The following is a 15,046-nucleotide window of genomic DNA, read 5'->3' as shown; positions in this document are numbered from 1 at the left end:
GCTCTTAAAATAATAATAATAATAATAATAATAATAATAATAATAATATATAAACACACACACACACACACACATACACACACACACACACACACAAACACATATATATATATATTACACAGATATTTTCTTTGTCTAAAATAAATAAATAAAATAAAATAATTAATTAAAATAAAATAAATAAAATTTAAAACACTTTCACTTTCTTTCATTCAGTAATCATAAACAGCCTAAATGATTACACGATTTTCAAAAAAGTATTTTAAACAGAATGTAATTCAAATATTATTTATATTTTAAAACATAGTAATAATTATGTTCATAATTAATATATTCAACTATTTAAATTAATTTAATTTTTAAACATTTATTTCAGAAATTGGAAACATGTTCATCTTTAAAGAGATTTCTGCAAGTCATTTTTTTATGACCTACACTGACATCTAATGATTTACAAAAAAAATAAATAAATAAAACATGATAGGAACACACATGGGATCAGGTGAATGGAAATTGAAAGGACTCATTTGCAATCTGGGCTGACCTGTTATTCAGCTGACATTTCACCTGACAACATAAACACAGGTAGTCAAGTATGCGCGTCTTATTATGAAGTCTTGTTATGATTCGACTGCTTGAATCAGATCAAAACCTCAGTAAGTACACTATATATTTTCTCTACTATTTTAGAGAAGGCACATATTATATACAGTATATTATGTATAAGAAATATTAGTACTGTCAGGACAAAATCAATTATGTGTTGTGTAGGAAATATACACAAAATATACACAACTGCTATACAAACACAATTATTGAAAACATAAATGGTTAATATACAGTATATTATGTATAAGAAATATTATTACTGTCAGGACAAAACCAGTTATGTGTTGTGTAGGAAATATACACAAAATATACACAACTGCCATACAAACACAATTATTAAAAACCAATGGTTAACATAGATTATAATGATGTGCTAAACAAAAGTGAAATGTGAACATTTTAAAAGAAGAAATTAAAATCCTATGACTAACACAGCATAGCGATCACATGAGAGGGTGTGACATGAAAATTTCCAGGTGTGGTAGTTGTATACAAATAATGATTCAGTCCTCCGACTCTGAAAGTGTTAGTTTATCCTAACATCATGTAATCAGGTTATTCTTCATTATAATTAATTAAATAACTATTTAATTAAATGTTGTTAAATAACATTATTTGTATCTTTTTATTATACTGAAATACTAAATGACATTTTTAAAAGGTGTTTGTTGCAGGTTTTACGTGCCTAATGTTGTATTAAAGTATATATAAATTGAATTTCATTTTATTATCTTATTTTAGTGTATTTATTGATTTCCCCAATGCGATTGTTTTCTAGGTGTAAAGAATTTTAAAGATAAAAAAACATGGAGCCTTCAAGATCCAAAATGCCTGAAAAAACTCCTGTTTCCAGCACCAGTGGAATATCAGTAAGTGACTACTTAGTACTTCTAAAGTCACTTCGAATTGACTTGCCCAGCGGTGTACTGAACCAGAAAGTCATCAGGCTCTCAGAGAATGCAGGCATCATTCAGAAAGCCCAAGATGTTGTAAAAGAACTGGAAAACTTCAAGTTTCAGTTTAATAGCACTCCACGTCTCGGCTGCCGGGAACTAAAGAACTCACTGACGTTGAAAGACAATGGAAAAATTCTTGAACTCACAGTGATGATTTTCTTTGAAAAAAGAAAAGGTTCAGAGGAAGCTTTAAGATCGCAGTGGAGAAAAAATGTATCAAACACAAGTTGTGGATTCAGGTTCAGGGACAAATACCAGACGAAAGCCATCTCCACACCCACGATGTATGCTACAACACAGACAAGGAGCTGGAGACATTTAGAAGTTGGAGACAATTTTGCAAATATTTCTGACGGTGTGACAGTAAATGTCCATGACATTGAGAACAGAGACTATGCTGACGAGTCAGCTCTCTGGACAGCCTCCTCTGCAAAAAAATTTGGCAAATATTTCCAGAACCCAGGAGATGAACGTGAATGCCTCAAGTTCTACCATGAGCTGCGAGAAACAGGTACAAACATGAGAGTGAGGTACACCAAAGGTAACAAAGTAGACTTTGGATTCCTCTCTGGAAGACTGGACTTCTTAGCAGAAGTAAAAGGGGAAAAAAGTGAAAAAATGGTGATTGAGTGTAAAGGAACCACTGGGGATATGGTGGGCAAAGTCTTCACTAAACCAAAAAATGGTGATCGTCATGCACAGCTCAATGAAACACATGAGTACTATTATCAAGTTCAGGCCTACATGTACATCCTAAACAGGGCAGCAAAACAAACGCAAGGCTTCACCTCTGACAGGGCTGTCATGGTGGTCAGACATTACCACAAGAATGGACGAGAACCCAGAGATTTCTACTGGAATTACATGAGAAAGAATGAAGCAATACAGCAGAAAATTGATGAACTGCGTGTTTTCTGTGAAGAAGAGGTTCTGGCCTGTTTCCTGGCTGTTCTCAATCTGATCTTCCAGAAAGACACAAAGTGAAGCTTTAGGAGCTTTTTCAAACTCCAGGAGTTATGTAGCAAATTATCATGACTACTATTACAATCATCACCATTATTATGATTTATTTCTTCTTTTTAATGTGACCTTAAGGACAGTGTGTTGAGACTAAACAACTATTTTTTTCCCTCTTCAAATCTGACATTTAAAGAATTCAGTGTGCATGTGAAAACATTATGTTGCTAAAATACTAGAATTACTAGAATAAGGAACTAGAAAAATACATAGTTCTGGTTTTATTTCTCCATAGGGCAGTTGTTCACATATTAGTCAGAATTCATATAGTTTTGAATATAAAGAAAATACATTTCTGTAAAAAGAATGTAAAAGATATTATTGTTGATTATTGAGTATTGCTGATATTTAGGGTCAGTGTTCCATATCTTTAATCTTTTATGTTTCTAAGTAAATTGGAGTTAGGATTTTCCAATAGAAGTGGATAAAACACCCCATACTTACACTAAAGGTAGTGCACTCTTTTAATGGAGCCTGAAAGCAACCTAAAAACCACAACAGCAACCGCACAACAATGTGCTAACAACATTCAGAACACTTAGCAACCACATAGCAACACTGTGGCAAATGCCACCATGACTGATTTCAAGATCGTTAACAAGTGGAAATTGCCAGTTAGCTAATTCCCAAATGATCATTAAACAGTAAGCAAAACATCCAAAAATGGCAGCCTGAATTCACTCATTTTCATTCACTCCTTCAAATGGACTGTATAAGTGACTGACACAGGGATCAGTGAATGAGAAAAAAAGTGGAGATTTTTGGACACAACAACTGTCTATTAGACGCGTCAAAGTTTTAAATCCACTTCCTCAGAATTGCGCACATTGCGTTGTAAATGGAATGAGTTAAAGTGCAGTCACTTTTTGCAACAACAAAAAAAGAAAGTTACAAGAAGTGTAGCAATGTAGCTCTTTTTTGTTGGTCAGCATGGCGAATTCATCTGACATCATGACCAACTTGAACACAATGTGAAATCTGTATGTGGAAATCCTTTGCTTGTACACAGAATTCCTGATCTTTATTTGCTTGTAACAAACGTAGATGGGTGAGAGGATAAATTCAATTTAAGATTAATTATTTAGGTTTAAGGACAAAGGTTGAGGAACCATACTGCAGTGTAATTTTTACAAATAAAATGCTTTGTAACACTTTTACATGTAATCACTTTCTATGACACGTCCACTGTACATTTTAAATATGTAAATAAATAGTTTTAAGACGAGTTAAAGACAAAAATGAATAAAGATTCCAGTCTGAGAGGAAAAAATAGATATTTTTTAGTGTCTGTACCCTCAGTATCACTTTTTCATTTCTCTATTCTCATGTCGGTAAAGTCTCTTGACCCCCCTCTCTCTCTTCCTCTTTTTCCTGCTCCCTCCCTCTCGCCCTCTCTCCCCTGCTGCCTTGCCTCCTCTCTCTAAGAGAGTTCAGTCAATAATTGATGAATCTTGCTTACTGAAAGGGTAACAGGTCTATAGCAATAGTCCATTGCCCATTCACATATCTTTGTCTCCTCCCAGGACAGGTTTTTATAGAGGCTGCATAAACGCTACACAAATGCTTTTAAATGATTTCAGCAAGTGAATATTCACCAATGTATCTAATCAAATGCTTTTAGTTGGTCTGTATAAATGCAGTAGTTCAGTGACCTCTGATGTCAGTGGCAGGAGACGGGCATGCAAGAGTTACTCCTGTCAGTCAACAGGCAGCAGGAGACAAGGAAGGATGTAGGGAGAGATTAAATGAGAGAGTGGCAGGGGGCAGAGAGAAAAGAGAGAGAGAGCGAAACACACACACACACACACACACACACACACACACATACACAGAGACAGAGAGAAGCAGTTAATTCACCATCAGGAGTGATGGCCTGCATGCCTGGTTAGCATATTTCTGTGGCTGTCTGTAATAAACACTTACAATGGAGGGGAGAAACGAGAAGTTCTCCAGAAAAAGAAGTTTCACATTCGGAGCTTACGGAGGGTGAGTGGATATGAGAAATAACATTTAGCCACTGCTGTAATCTGAACACAGTGCTTAAGGATATCTTGTCATGTGGCATCTTTACGCTGTACGCAGGATTGACAAGTTCATCACTGGAAATGAGAGCAGGTCAGCTATAGTTTGGGTTTGTTAATGTGCTCAGGTGTTTGAACTCAGTTATCGCATGAAGACTTTTCCACAACGCTTGTCTCTGTTACAGCTGTGCAGAATCTGTGGGTCACAGCATACTGGATATTTTGGATTCCCCTTCCAGTGAGGCTAAGTCACTCACTTCTGCACCGTCCAGTCAGAAGGTGAGAAATCTCCTATTTTAGATGTCCTAAAGGTGTTGAAAATGACACTATGGAGATGATGTTTTCTTCATATTTTTATATCTCAATTATGAATCATTTCCAAACACTTGAGGAGTAACTGGAGAATTCATATTCTGCATCAGTAATATTTTGATTATGTGGCACTTTCACTGTCACTGTCACTTTTCTGTCATTCCCTTGTCATTTCTCTGCAGGTCACAGAGTTGTTTGCAATCATTGAAAAGCTACAGGTAACTTCATCCTTCTCTCTCTCCATGTTCTTTGCCAGTGTAAACGACAACAGTGTAAATACAGTTGTCTTGTTCTGTTGCAGTGATGATGATGATTTCTCTGTGGCTGTGTTTGTTCTTCAGGGTAGCAGATTGGATGAACAACGTTGTGAGTTCCCACCACCTCTGAGGGTAGGGATTTTAGCCCAAAATGTTTTGTTTGATTATGGCACAGTTTTAGTCTATAGATAAGCATAAAGGGTGTTTCTTCAACTTTAAGCACTTTCCTATTCCATTTTTATTTTATGAAGGCCAAGGATTTTTTTTTTAATGTATTTTACTGTTTAGTCCATTCCCATTACAGAATACTTTTAAACTCAATGCATAATTTGAGATGTGGTGGAAGTTCCACTGTGATTGAAATTATGTTAATAAAAAATGACAGTTCTAGTGATGAATGTATAAGAGTTACATTTAAATACATGCATTCATTTAAAAGAGTTTCTTGTCTAAAAGTGCCTGTAACTGAAGAAACACCTTCATTTACTTGTTCATATTTTAGTAGTTAGAGGTCGGTAAGATGTATTCTTCTTCTTCCGGTTGTTTTTTTTTTTTATATTTAAGTTTATTCAAGACTGGAGTAATGGCTGCTGAAATTTAACTTTGACGTTGGTGGGGGAAAAAAAGCAAATATTACGTTGTAATGTTTCACAATATTTTACATAATAAGCATTAAATGCAGCCTTGGTGAACTTCTTTCAAAAATACACAAAAAATCTTACTGACTCAGAACCTTTGAATGAGAGAATATAGTTTCAAGTTCCCACTTACACAATTACTATTGGTCACTCAGACACGGCTGTTAAAGATTGGAGATGGTTTACCTCTCATCCTGCCCCCTAAATCTGGAAGTTATTGGATCGACCCTCCACTGGATAGACATGTGGAGACCAGCCCTACTCTCTCACAGGGGGGTTTCGGTCTGGAGAGCTATGACATAATGGAGAGAGACAGTGAAGCTAAAGTCTATCAGGAATTCTTCCGCCACAGAGTCAGTGATATTTTTTTTTTCTTTTTTTTTTTTTAAACTTCAAACTCTTATAACTCTGTTGAAGAGACCCTTACACACTCATGCTTTTCTTTCATGTTGGCTACAGTATCATCATTCGTTCACCGCCTGTGACCCCTCTCTTGGGCCCCTAGTTTTATCTGTTTGTCTTGAGGAAGAGGAAAATCGCCTGAGAGTCATTTTGAGGTGTGTATTTTGTGAGCACCTTAAATGTTGTTCATTTTAATGATCTACAATAGTTACTGACTGTTCAAGACCATCCTGATCAGTTTTCTTTTTCATCTAATCAGGATGAAGGAGTGCTCAGTTCATGCCACATTCTCTGTTTCGCTCTTTCAACAATTCCCCACGGCAGTGGAGCTGGCAAAGGTACTTCACAACCACACAACTGGTTCCACCTGATTCAAATGCATATGAAAGTCAATAGAATTTTCATTGTTTTTATTTGCTTTATTTTAGATGCTGTGCTCAAGTGTCAGTGTCACATGTTTTGAGGCTGTGAGTTACTTAAAGGTACATCTTCACTAGTCTAATTTGTTTACTATAAACTGGTGGAAGAGCTAATATAACATGCCATTCTGATTTTATAAATTTTCATTAAGTAAAAACTTTTCTGACATCATCAATACAATTTTCATTAATCTTTTTTTTTCCTGACACAATACAGTTTTCTTGTCTTCTCTTTCTGCATCTAAAGGCCCCAGAGATCATAATGGCATTTGATGAACACAGAGTGTCTCAAAACTTTAAATTTGGTGTCTTATACCAGAGAGAAGGACAGGTATGCAGATATTAAGATATGATTCTTTAATTCACCTATTTTTAATAACAAACTTGTTGACTAGGACTTCAGTCTGTAATGGATATTTGTATTTTTTTGTTCCAATGTGACGTAGTTAACAGAGGAAGATATTCTTAGTAACAATGAGGAAAGTGAGGAGTTTTTAGAATTTTTATCAATACTTGGACACACGGTCAAACTGCAAGGATTTACTGGGTAAGAGGGTTGACTGACTCATGTATTGATTGATATCAGTATCAATATTAATATTAACATTAAAACACAACTTTTGAATGTATTGTCACCTGTCAAAAGGCCCTCATCATTTTCCATCTCCTAGTTTTAGAGGAGGACTGGATGTTTCTCGTGGCCAGACCGGAAATGAAGCGGTTTTCACCTCCTTCCATGGACGTGAGATTATGTTCCACGTTGCCACTAAACTACCGTTCACAGAAGGAGATACACAACAGGTGAAATTTGTTTAAGCATTATGGGATGTAAATATTCGGCTAACATATTTTACCACATTAATACCATAATGTTATAATGTATGCTGATATATTAAGACCAACAGAACGAATGCGTTTGATATTGCTTTTAAGCAAAAAATCAACAGTAACTAATAGTTAACTTACATCTATACACTTATATTGTAGATAGTTAGGCCTGCTTCGTATACTTTTGCATCCCCAGTGCACTATTTCCAAATCCAATCCCCACTCCAGCAACATACAGTACTAGTGATGATTTGTTTTGATGTGATTTGTTGATTAATCAATACAGTTGAACGAATGTTGAGTCACTTGTTTTATTCCTGAATAGTGCGTCTGACTCTGAATATATTACTTCAGTTAAATAGTTGATTCACTCAAAAAGACAGTCACTTGTCACCACCTACTGGTGTATTTATATAGCCTGAAATAAGAGTCACAGAAATCCCTGCTACTTTATCACAGAGGTTAAGTGCTTTGAGAAGTCCTTCAACTTCTTTTTCCTTGAATTACAACTCTACTCATCTGTTTGTCCTCTCAGTTGCAGAGAAAGAGACACATTGGGAATGATATTGTTGCCCTGGTCTACCAGGAGGGTAACACTCCCTTCATTTCAGATGTGATCAGATCCCACTTCTTGCACTGTTTCATTGCAGTGAGGAGGATAAAGAGAGAGAATGAGGGAGAGGGAGGAGACGGGGGATCATTTCAGGTAAAAATAATAATAATTACACAAATCTGCATTTCACAGCACAGTACAACACACAGCTCCAAAGCCTCTTGTCTGATTGACAGGTATGTGTCACCGCTAGGGAGGATGTACCCCCATTTGGCCCACCCCTTCCTACACCACCCATTTTTACAGAGGTGAGATCACATGACTTATAATAATTCAGAAGTTTTAACAAGGCATCAATCCAGTTAATTACTATACGGTCTAAATTAGGAAACAGGGTAGACCTACATAATTTCCTTTATAATTATCATTATTTGACCTTCAAAACCAGTCATACGGGTCAGTTATTTGAAACTGAGATTTATACATCATCTAAAAGCTGAATAAATAATGATGCTCTGAATTTCCACTTCCAGGGCTCAGTTTTAAGAGAGTTCCTTTTGACCAAACTTATAAATGCTGAAATCTCTTGCTACAAGGCTGAGAAATTCAGTCGACTGGAGGTAACCAGACACAAAGCATGTTAACTAATCATTCACTTATGCCATAGCCTGAAGTTACACTTGCGCTTCTATTTCTTTCCTTTTATGATCTCAGTTACGTACACGTTCATCTCTTTTGGAAGCCCTGCGGTCTGAACTGTCTTCCCGATCCCAATGCATGTTGGGAGAGCCGTCACAGCCCAGCATCCCCCTCACTGAAGGGGGGAGGAGTGTTCCAGAGGGGGGAGGAGGGTTCATTGAGAACTTCAAGGTAGACAGTCTCAAATCACATTGAGAATAATAAACAATAGGCCTTGGTAATGTTACTGGATTGTGCTTAGTACTGTTTCCGACATTAAAATGAGCTTCAAATCAATATCTCTCTCTATCTTAAGAGAGCTATTAGGGTACGAAGCCACTCGTTTGATACCTTGGGAGTACCAAAGAAGGCCGGTGGTGTAGCAGGGCAGCGTCCTAAGGTCAGCAAATACCAGTAACACACCAATTGTCTCTTAATATTTGTAACAAAATATTCTTGCATAATTTTTGTGGTTATTTTAAAGGATGACCATCTTTTCTTTTCTCTTTTCTCACTGCTAAAACACTGGAAAAGGATGCTGAGAGGTGAGAACAAATGTATAACATATCTTACAGGTATATTAAGTGCAATGGAACTTACAGCTGCTCATAGAAGTTTCATATTTTGTCTCACTTATAGCGAGCAGACAAGCAACGTGGGCTACACTGAGACAAGAGGTCAAACCAGTCCCCAGGACGACTTGTAGATAGATGAAGAATGTCACTAATTCTGAGGCCTAAGCACAAAAAAGCCTTCTACAGATCTCAAGATCCATTGAAGAGTGCAAAGCACAATAAAGTTAATAGATATTTTAACTAAAACTTTTGTGTATTAAGGTAAGTTGTTACTAGCGCCAAGTGCAATCAGAAACATGAATATACAAGATTTCTCTTTGAAGTGGCATAGTATAGATTCAATGGCTGCTTATAGCTGATGTATCCCAGTGAAGTTGGGTTTCATTTATGGAATTTTCTGCAGTTTATCCAGTAAACTGTAATATTAAATATTTATGTGTATTTAAAATATATATTCAGTTCACAGTGGGAGAAAAATAAACTTAATAAGCCATATTTTCTGTATTCAACAATTTTATATCCACCTTCTTTCATGCATGTACAAGGTTCCTGTCTACGTTTTAAATGACAAACTGGTATTTAAGATTAAACTGGAATCAAGAAAACTGGTTTGCAGCACTAATAGCTTTAGTATTTTCTGCACTTTGCTATTCTTTGAGTCGTTTACCTGTAGCAGGTGACTAATCAAAAATCTCAAACATTGACAGAAAAGTCTTCGATGTTTTAAATCACAAACCTTACGCTAGTTGGGGTCCATTATACAGCTTTGGGTTTACTAAAACCATGTAGTTAATTTGCTTAAGGTAACTTCACTGCAGGCCATAAAATCTACAAATATGGATTTTAAACCTTCATGGGTAATTCATTTTAAATACCGATTAAACTTACATGTAAGGGTGTTATATAAAAAATCTAGTTACTCAAATGACAAGCAAAGACAATCATTTGGAATAAACAATTTTATTGAAAACTTGAGGGAGAAGAGAAAGCAAGCACCGCTGATCCCCTCAACCTCTGAGAGGAATGGGTTTAATCCTCCTCTTCATCATCGCCTCCTCCACCACCACCCTGGCCCTTCTTGGCATTCTTTCGCTTGACCCGGCCAGGGCGGCCACCACCGTATGGAGAGCGGAGAGAGAAGTCGATGTGCTTCTGGCTGTCCAGCCTCACCACAAAGGAGGGGATGTTCACGACCTGCTTACGCACCCTGCAGAACATCAAAAATGATTTAGCAAATGTGTTAAGCCTATTCAGGATTCCAGAACTGAGGCTACTGATCTCGAGGCCTCATTGACGAGGAATTCTTGACACCACTGACAATCTGACAGTTTTAAGCTTAAATCACTGGCCAAGAGAATTATAGTTTCTTATTTGCCAAAGTGACCACATACATTACCTGGTAGACTCTGTTTTGTGCGATAAAAGCACCCCAGACGTCATGGGAACCTGTGGTTTTTGGGCTTATTTTTTTAATAAGCAAAGGTATACGGTTTAATCACCGAATTGACCTTGCAGAATATTTCATTCCCTCTCACCAGGAGAAGTTTAAACACGGTCAACTAATGAGAGAGGAAGAAAACCTCAATACACATTCAGACAATCAGGATGTTCACCATTATACACACCCGCACATACAGGAAAATGTGCAGATTACATGGTTAAAAGTCCTGAACTATATGCATTTAGCATCTTACCGGATGTGCCTCTGACGGATGAGCACACGAGCGTGGTGGATGCTCTTGGCCAGACCAAGCTTGAAGACCTGAGTCTGCAGCCTCCTCTCCAAGAAGTCCTCCACTTTCAAGCCCAAAATGTAATCAAGCTTCATCTTGCCCTCATCCAGCACACCAATGCGCACCAGACGCCTGAGCAAAGCATTGCCTAGAAGTCAAAGTTAAATGTGAGTGTGGTTGGGATGGGGGTTATAGATGCAAAGCAGACAAATTAAATCAAATTATAAACTGTAATATGGCCTCATTGACGAGGAATTCTTGGCAGCACTGACAATCTGATTCGCACTTTTAAATCACTGGCCACTAAATTTCAGACAAGTCAGCTAATTTACCTTCGAAGAGACGCTTCGGATCCTTCTCATCCAGAGTGAGAAGCTCTCTGGCAGCTTTGCGGATTTTGGCCAGAGTGAACTTTACCCGCCAGACTTCTCTCTTATTCCTGAGGCCATACTCGCCTGTTAAGAAAAATAAATCCAGATATAAAAGAGAAACCTTTCGGTCACAAATGAAGTTTTCTGCAATTAATATATTCCTTACCAACAGTGTTGGGGAGTAACTAGTTACATGTAACGGCGTTACGTAATTTAATTACTAAATAAATGTAACAGTAATCAGTTACAGTTACTAAGAAAAAATGAGTAATTAAATTACAGTTACTTATGAAAATTGTAACGATTACAAAGAGGATTACATTTGAATATTTACACACATCCACATACAGCTTATTTCTTTCCCAAATTGCACTAAGACATATGGCCCATAATCTCCGAGACGCGGAAAACACATTCATAGAATCGAGTCATAAAAATGGAATTCAGCCTATAACGCGGACGCAATATGCCACATTTTGGACGAATAAATCAAAAGTAGGTCAGTACACTTGAATCAAAACCCGATATGGACTGATGTCTGTGAATATTAAGCCGCAAAAAGACTGAATTTGAATCCTGCACGTTCTGCGTGTCTGTGGAAATCAGGCGCTGGCTGGTCATCGGGAGAACCGGGACTATTCCCGGTGGCCTGGCAGAAGATTTGGCCTTCTACTTTAATATTGTTATTGTATAATTGCAGGCCGAATATACTAAAGCGATTATTTCCGAATCCGCCATTCGATAATTAAATCTCTAATAAATCATGAATCGGTTAGTCGTGACTGGCAATGGTTGGGCTCGCGCGCTCTCCGCGCCTCCGCCGAGCGGTTTGGATCAGACTCCGAGTAATCAATGCGAGAGAGAGAGACCGGAGTGAACTGTGTAAGCGCACAGCTGGAGCAGAGAAGCGACACTTCTGTTCAGGGTTTCAGGTGCAGGTCAGTTTCATCTGTAAATATGCTAATGTAGTTTTGTCTTTGTTTACTTAGTCAAGCAGCAGCAGCACATTGCTCACAATCACTCAAAATACTGTATAAACGACGTCATTATTATCTTTTGTAATGTTACAGTAGTAAGTTAGCAGACAAATCATCATATTTTATCATAGGTTTAGGGGGAGCTAGTGCATACAAAAACACAACCCTGAGGAAAATTAATGTAGCCTATGGTATGGCACTAAAATGGTTTAACTATGGAATTTGTAGTAAAAATAAATACAAGTGGTAATTCATTTGCCAAAAAAACAAAATTGCACTTACAAAACATGGTAAAAGTCAATTAAAAATCTTCAGTATTAAAGTCATGAGAGAGATGGATGGATAATGGAAGTGAAGATGCAGTTCAGGAGAGAACTTTTAATTACGTTGCATGTCCCCAACCTAAGGAGTTAAATCTTTTTCATGTCAGGTCCAAAAAAAAAAATAGGGTTGTCCATGTTTCAGAATGGGTTGTGGGTGTATGAGTGTGAGATTTCCCAGCCTATTTTTCCCCCAGCCCGCCCCTCATGGAAATTAATCTCTAGAACAGTCACTTCATGAGCATTTTTTACTTATTTTGAGAAACTATCATCATATCATATACAAAGAGACAGCAGTGTTTCAAAAAGACACCAATGTTTCAGGAGTTTAGTACACAAAATAGGACACATGCTTATTAGATAACCGTATTTGAGTTGATGTATATGCTTTTATTTTTTTATTAACTATTTTTCCCCAAACCATTGTTAAATGCAGTTAGATGCCTGTAGTTATGCAAAGATTTGGTTTCAAAAACAGTATCTATAAACTATTTCTTTTGATTTTAAATCTGCTTTGAACTTCAGATCAATCTCTAAGTAAAGTCTGATTGTGTGGTGGATGTGTTCAAATGTGATCATCTTAATTTAAGTGATGAAGGATGGTGAAAGTCTGACAGTATTGAGCACTACTGTAAGGTTAAACCTGCATGGTGTAAAATGGTTGAAGATGATTAACAGTTGCAAATTAACATTCATTAGAAATTTACAAAAGTAATCAAAATGTACTCAAAAGTAATTAGTTACATTACTTTATTAAAGTAATTAAAAAAGTTACACTACTATTACATTTTAAATAGGGTAACTTGTAATCTGTAACCTATTACATTTCCAAAGTAACCTTCCCAACACTGCTTACCAATGAGTTTCAACTCCTGGTCGAGACGCGATTTCTCGAAGGGACGTCTGGGGGTGACGTATGTCTTACTACAAACCCAACTCCTGGCAACCGGCATGGCGACTTACTGACGCCTGTGAAAAATAATAAAGTTAATTTAAGAGAGGTAATGCATTTAAAATTTACAGTGAGTGCAGCGTCTTCACGTATCTTGTATTTGTAACTTCATTACACTTAATTTGAGAATTTTATTATGGGACCAAATTCCTGCTAAACAATTAAAAATACAATTTATAAACCTTAAACGCATCAGTTCAAGGTGGAGATTACTTTTTAATATGAAAACCAGCGCAATGTGTCACTTCATGACTAGGCCTGAACACGCCTTGTGAAACACGTTGCGCTAAGCAGCGCGCTACAACTCGTCTCTCTCCACATAATATAACCGTACGTACTAATGAGGTACTACGCGTATAAAACTGACAATCTCTACATACTACCTTACATATCGTTTAAGGCAAACCGTTAAACTTGCGAACGGTTGGAAATTACAACAGAAATACGGAGGTCCATTCCGCCATTACCTGTCTGTGTCAGGCTCGCAGAGAAAAGAGAACGCGCCTTCGGCCTTCCCGGATATTTATGCGTGCCTTGTAAACTACATTCCCCACAAAGCTTTGCGAGTACGGCAAAGCTTTGTAGGGAATGTATGAATTGATTGCTTCCCTCTACTGGTCAAAATATGAATCAAGAAAAAAGAGAGAGAGAGAGATCATTTTGAGGTAGATCCACAAAGGAAATGAAAAAGCCTTATTATCTAGAACTGAGCGAACAGAAGATAATTAACGCAAGTTCCCACAGAAGAGTAAGAGTTTGTAGCAGACTTCATGTAGAATCGGAAATATCATATTAATGCATTCCGAGCGCATGAATGGCCAACGAAGTCGTATTTACAGGTGAATCCTGACTGCCGTGTTGCTGAGCTGTTTTGACATTGGTAATTGATTATGACATTTGAATGATTTTAATTCCGTGCTGCATTTGTTATAATTAGGCACTATATAATAGAGAGCTTCTAGAGAAAAAAAATTCATTCACCTTTAATGGTTCACATTGACGGATCTAATGAGCATAAAGGCAATATGCAGTTAATGAGACAAATTAGAGTTTTTCTTCTGCCTTAAACTATTTATTTATTGATATGTGGTATAAATTAGCTTTAGCTGTGCAAGGCGAAACAAAATGCCCTTTCATAATACTTTAATAGTTTTTTTATGTCTGTGGCTTTACATTTTTTATTTTTTTTAATGTATTTTATAATGTCTTTTTCAGTAGACGCCATGGCAAACATCGGTCTCATTAAATTTTTGACTAAATTCTGTATTACTAAAAAAACTAACAAAAAAAAAATTTAGCACAACTAAAGGAAGTAGGTAAACTATTTATAAAGGAGTGTAACACAACTCTGAACATGTGTTTCTGTCTATCAAATATACCCACTGACACACACACATGCACACACACAGGCACACACACACATGCCGT

General features: G+C 36.9%; 2 protein-coding genes across 4 annotated transcripts; one reads left to right on the top strand and one right to left on the bottom strand.

Annotated features, from left to right (window-relative positions):
• The first annotated feature begins 4,019 nt into the window (after window positions 1-4,019).
• On the top strand, window positions 4,020-9,773 carry rap1gapl (RAP1 GTPase activating protein-like). The gene is made up of 19 exons (XM_059567074.1): window positions 4,020-4,568; window positions 4,665-4,697; window positions 4,789-4,882; window positions 5,098-5,133; window positions 5,257-5,304; window positions 5,966-6,163; window positions 6,270-6,367; window positions 6,472-6,550; window positions 6,641-6,694; window positions 6,879-6,962; window positions 7,078-7,178; window positions 7,303-7,432; window positions 7,995-8,165; window positions 8,249-8,320; window positions 8,546-8,632; window positions 8,727-8,882; window positions 9,007-9,090; window positions 9,175-9,235; window positions 9,330-9,773. Exons 1-19 carry the CDS (start codon window positions 4,507-4,509, stop codon window positions 9,398-9,400), a joined length of 1,719 nt encoding a protein of 572 aa, XP_059423057.1. The 5' UTR covers window positions 4,020-4,506; the 3' UTR covers window positions 9,401-9,773.
• A 433-nt stretch (window positions 9,774-10,206) lies between these two features.
• On the bottom strand, window positions 10,207-14,121 carry LOC132158613 (small ribosomal subunit protein uS4). 3 transcript variants are annotated; one of them, XR_009437705.1, is made up of 6 exons: window positions 14,086-14,120; window positions 13,523-13,635; window positions 11,331-11,453; window positions 10,907-11,146; window positions 10,662-10,860; window positions 10,340-10,472 (listed from the first exon to the last, which is right to left on the bottom strand). XR_009437705.1 is itself a non-coding variant. In XM_059568090.1 (5 exons), the coding sequence occupies exons 2-5, from the start codon at window positions 13,617-13,619 to the stop codon at window positions 10,295-10,297; spliced, it is 585 nt and encodes a 194-aa protein (XP_059424073.1). In that variant the 5' UTR covers window positions 13,620-13,635; window positions 14,086-14,121; the 3' UTR covers window positions 10,207-10,294. The 3 variants fall into 3 exon arrangements, 1 of the variants encoding a protein (XP_059424073.1); XR_009437704.1 differs by having other exon boundaries at window positions 10,662-10,824; window positions 10,960-11,146; XM_059568090.1 differs by lacking the exon at window positions 10,662-10,860 and having other exon boundaries at window positions 10,207-10,472; window positions 10,960-11,146; window positions 14,086-14,121.
• Between the last annotated feature and the right edge of the window lie 925 nt (window positions 14,122-15,046).

This window comes from Carassius carassius, chromosome 15 (assembly GCF_963082965.1).
Source record: "Carassius carassius chromosome 15, fCarCar2.1, whole genome shotgun sequence".
Lineage (NCBI taxonomy): Eukaryota > Metazoa > Chordata > Actinopteri > Cypriniformes > Cyprinidae > Carassius > Carassius carassius.
This window is presented reverse-complemented; position numbering and strand designations above follow the sequence as displayed.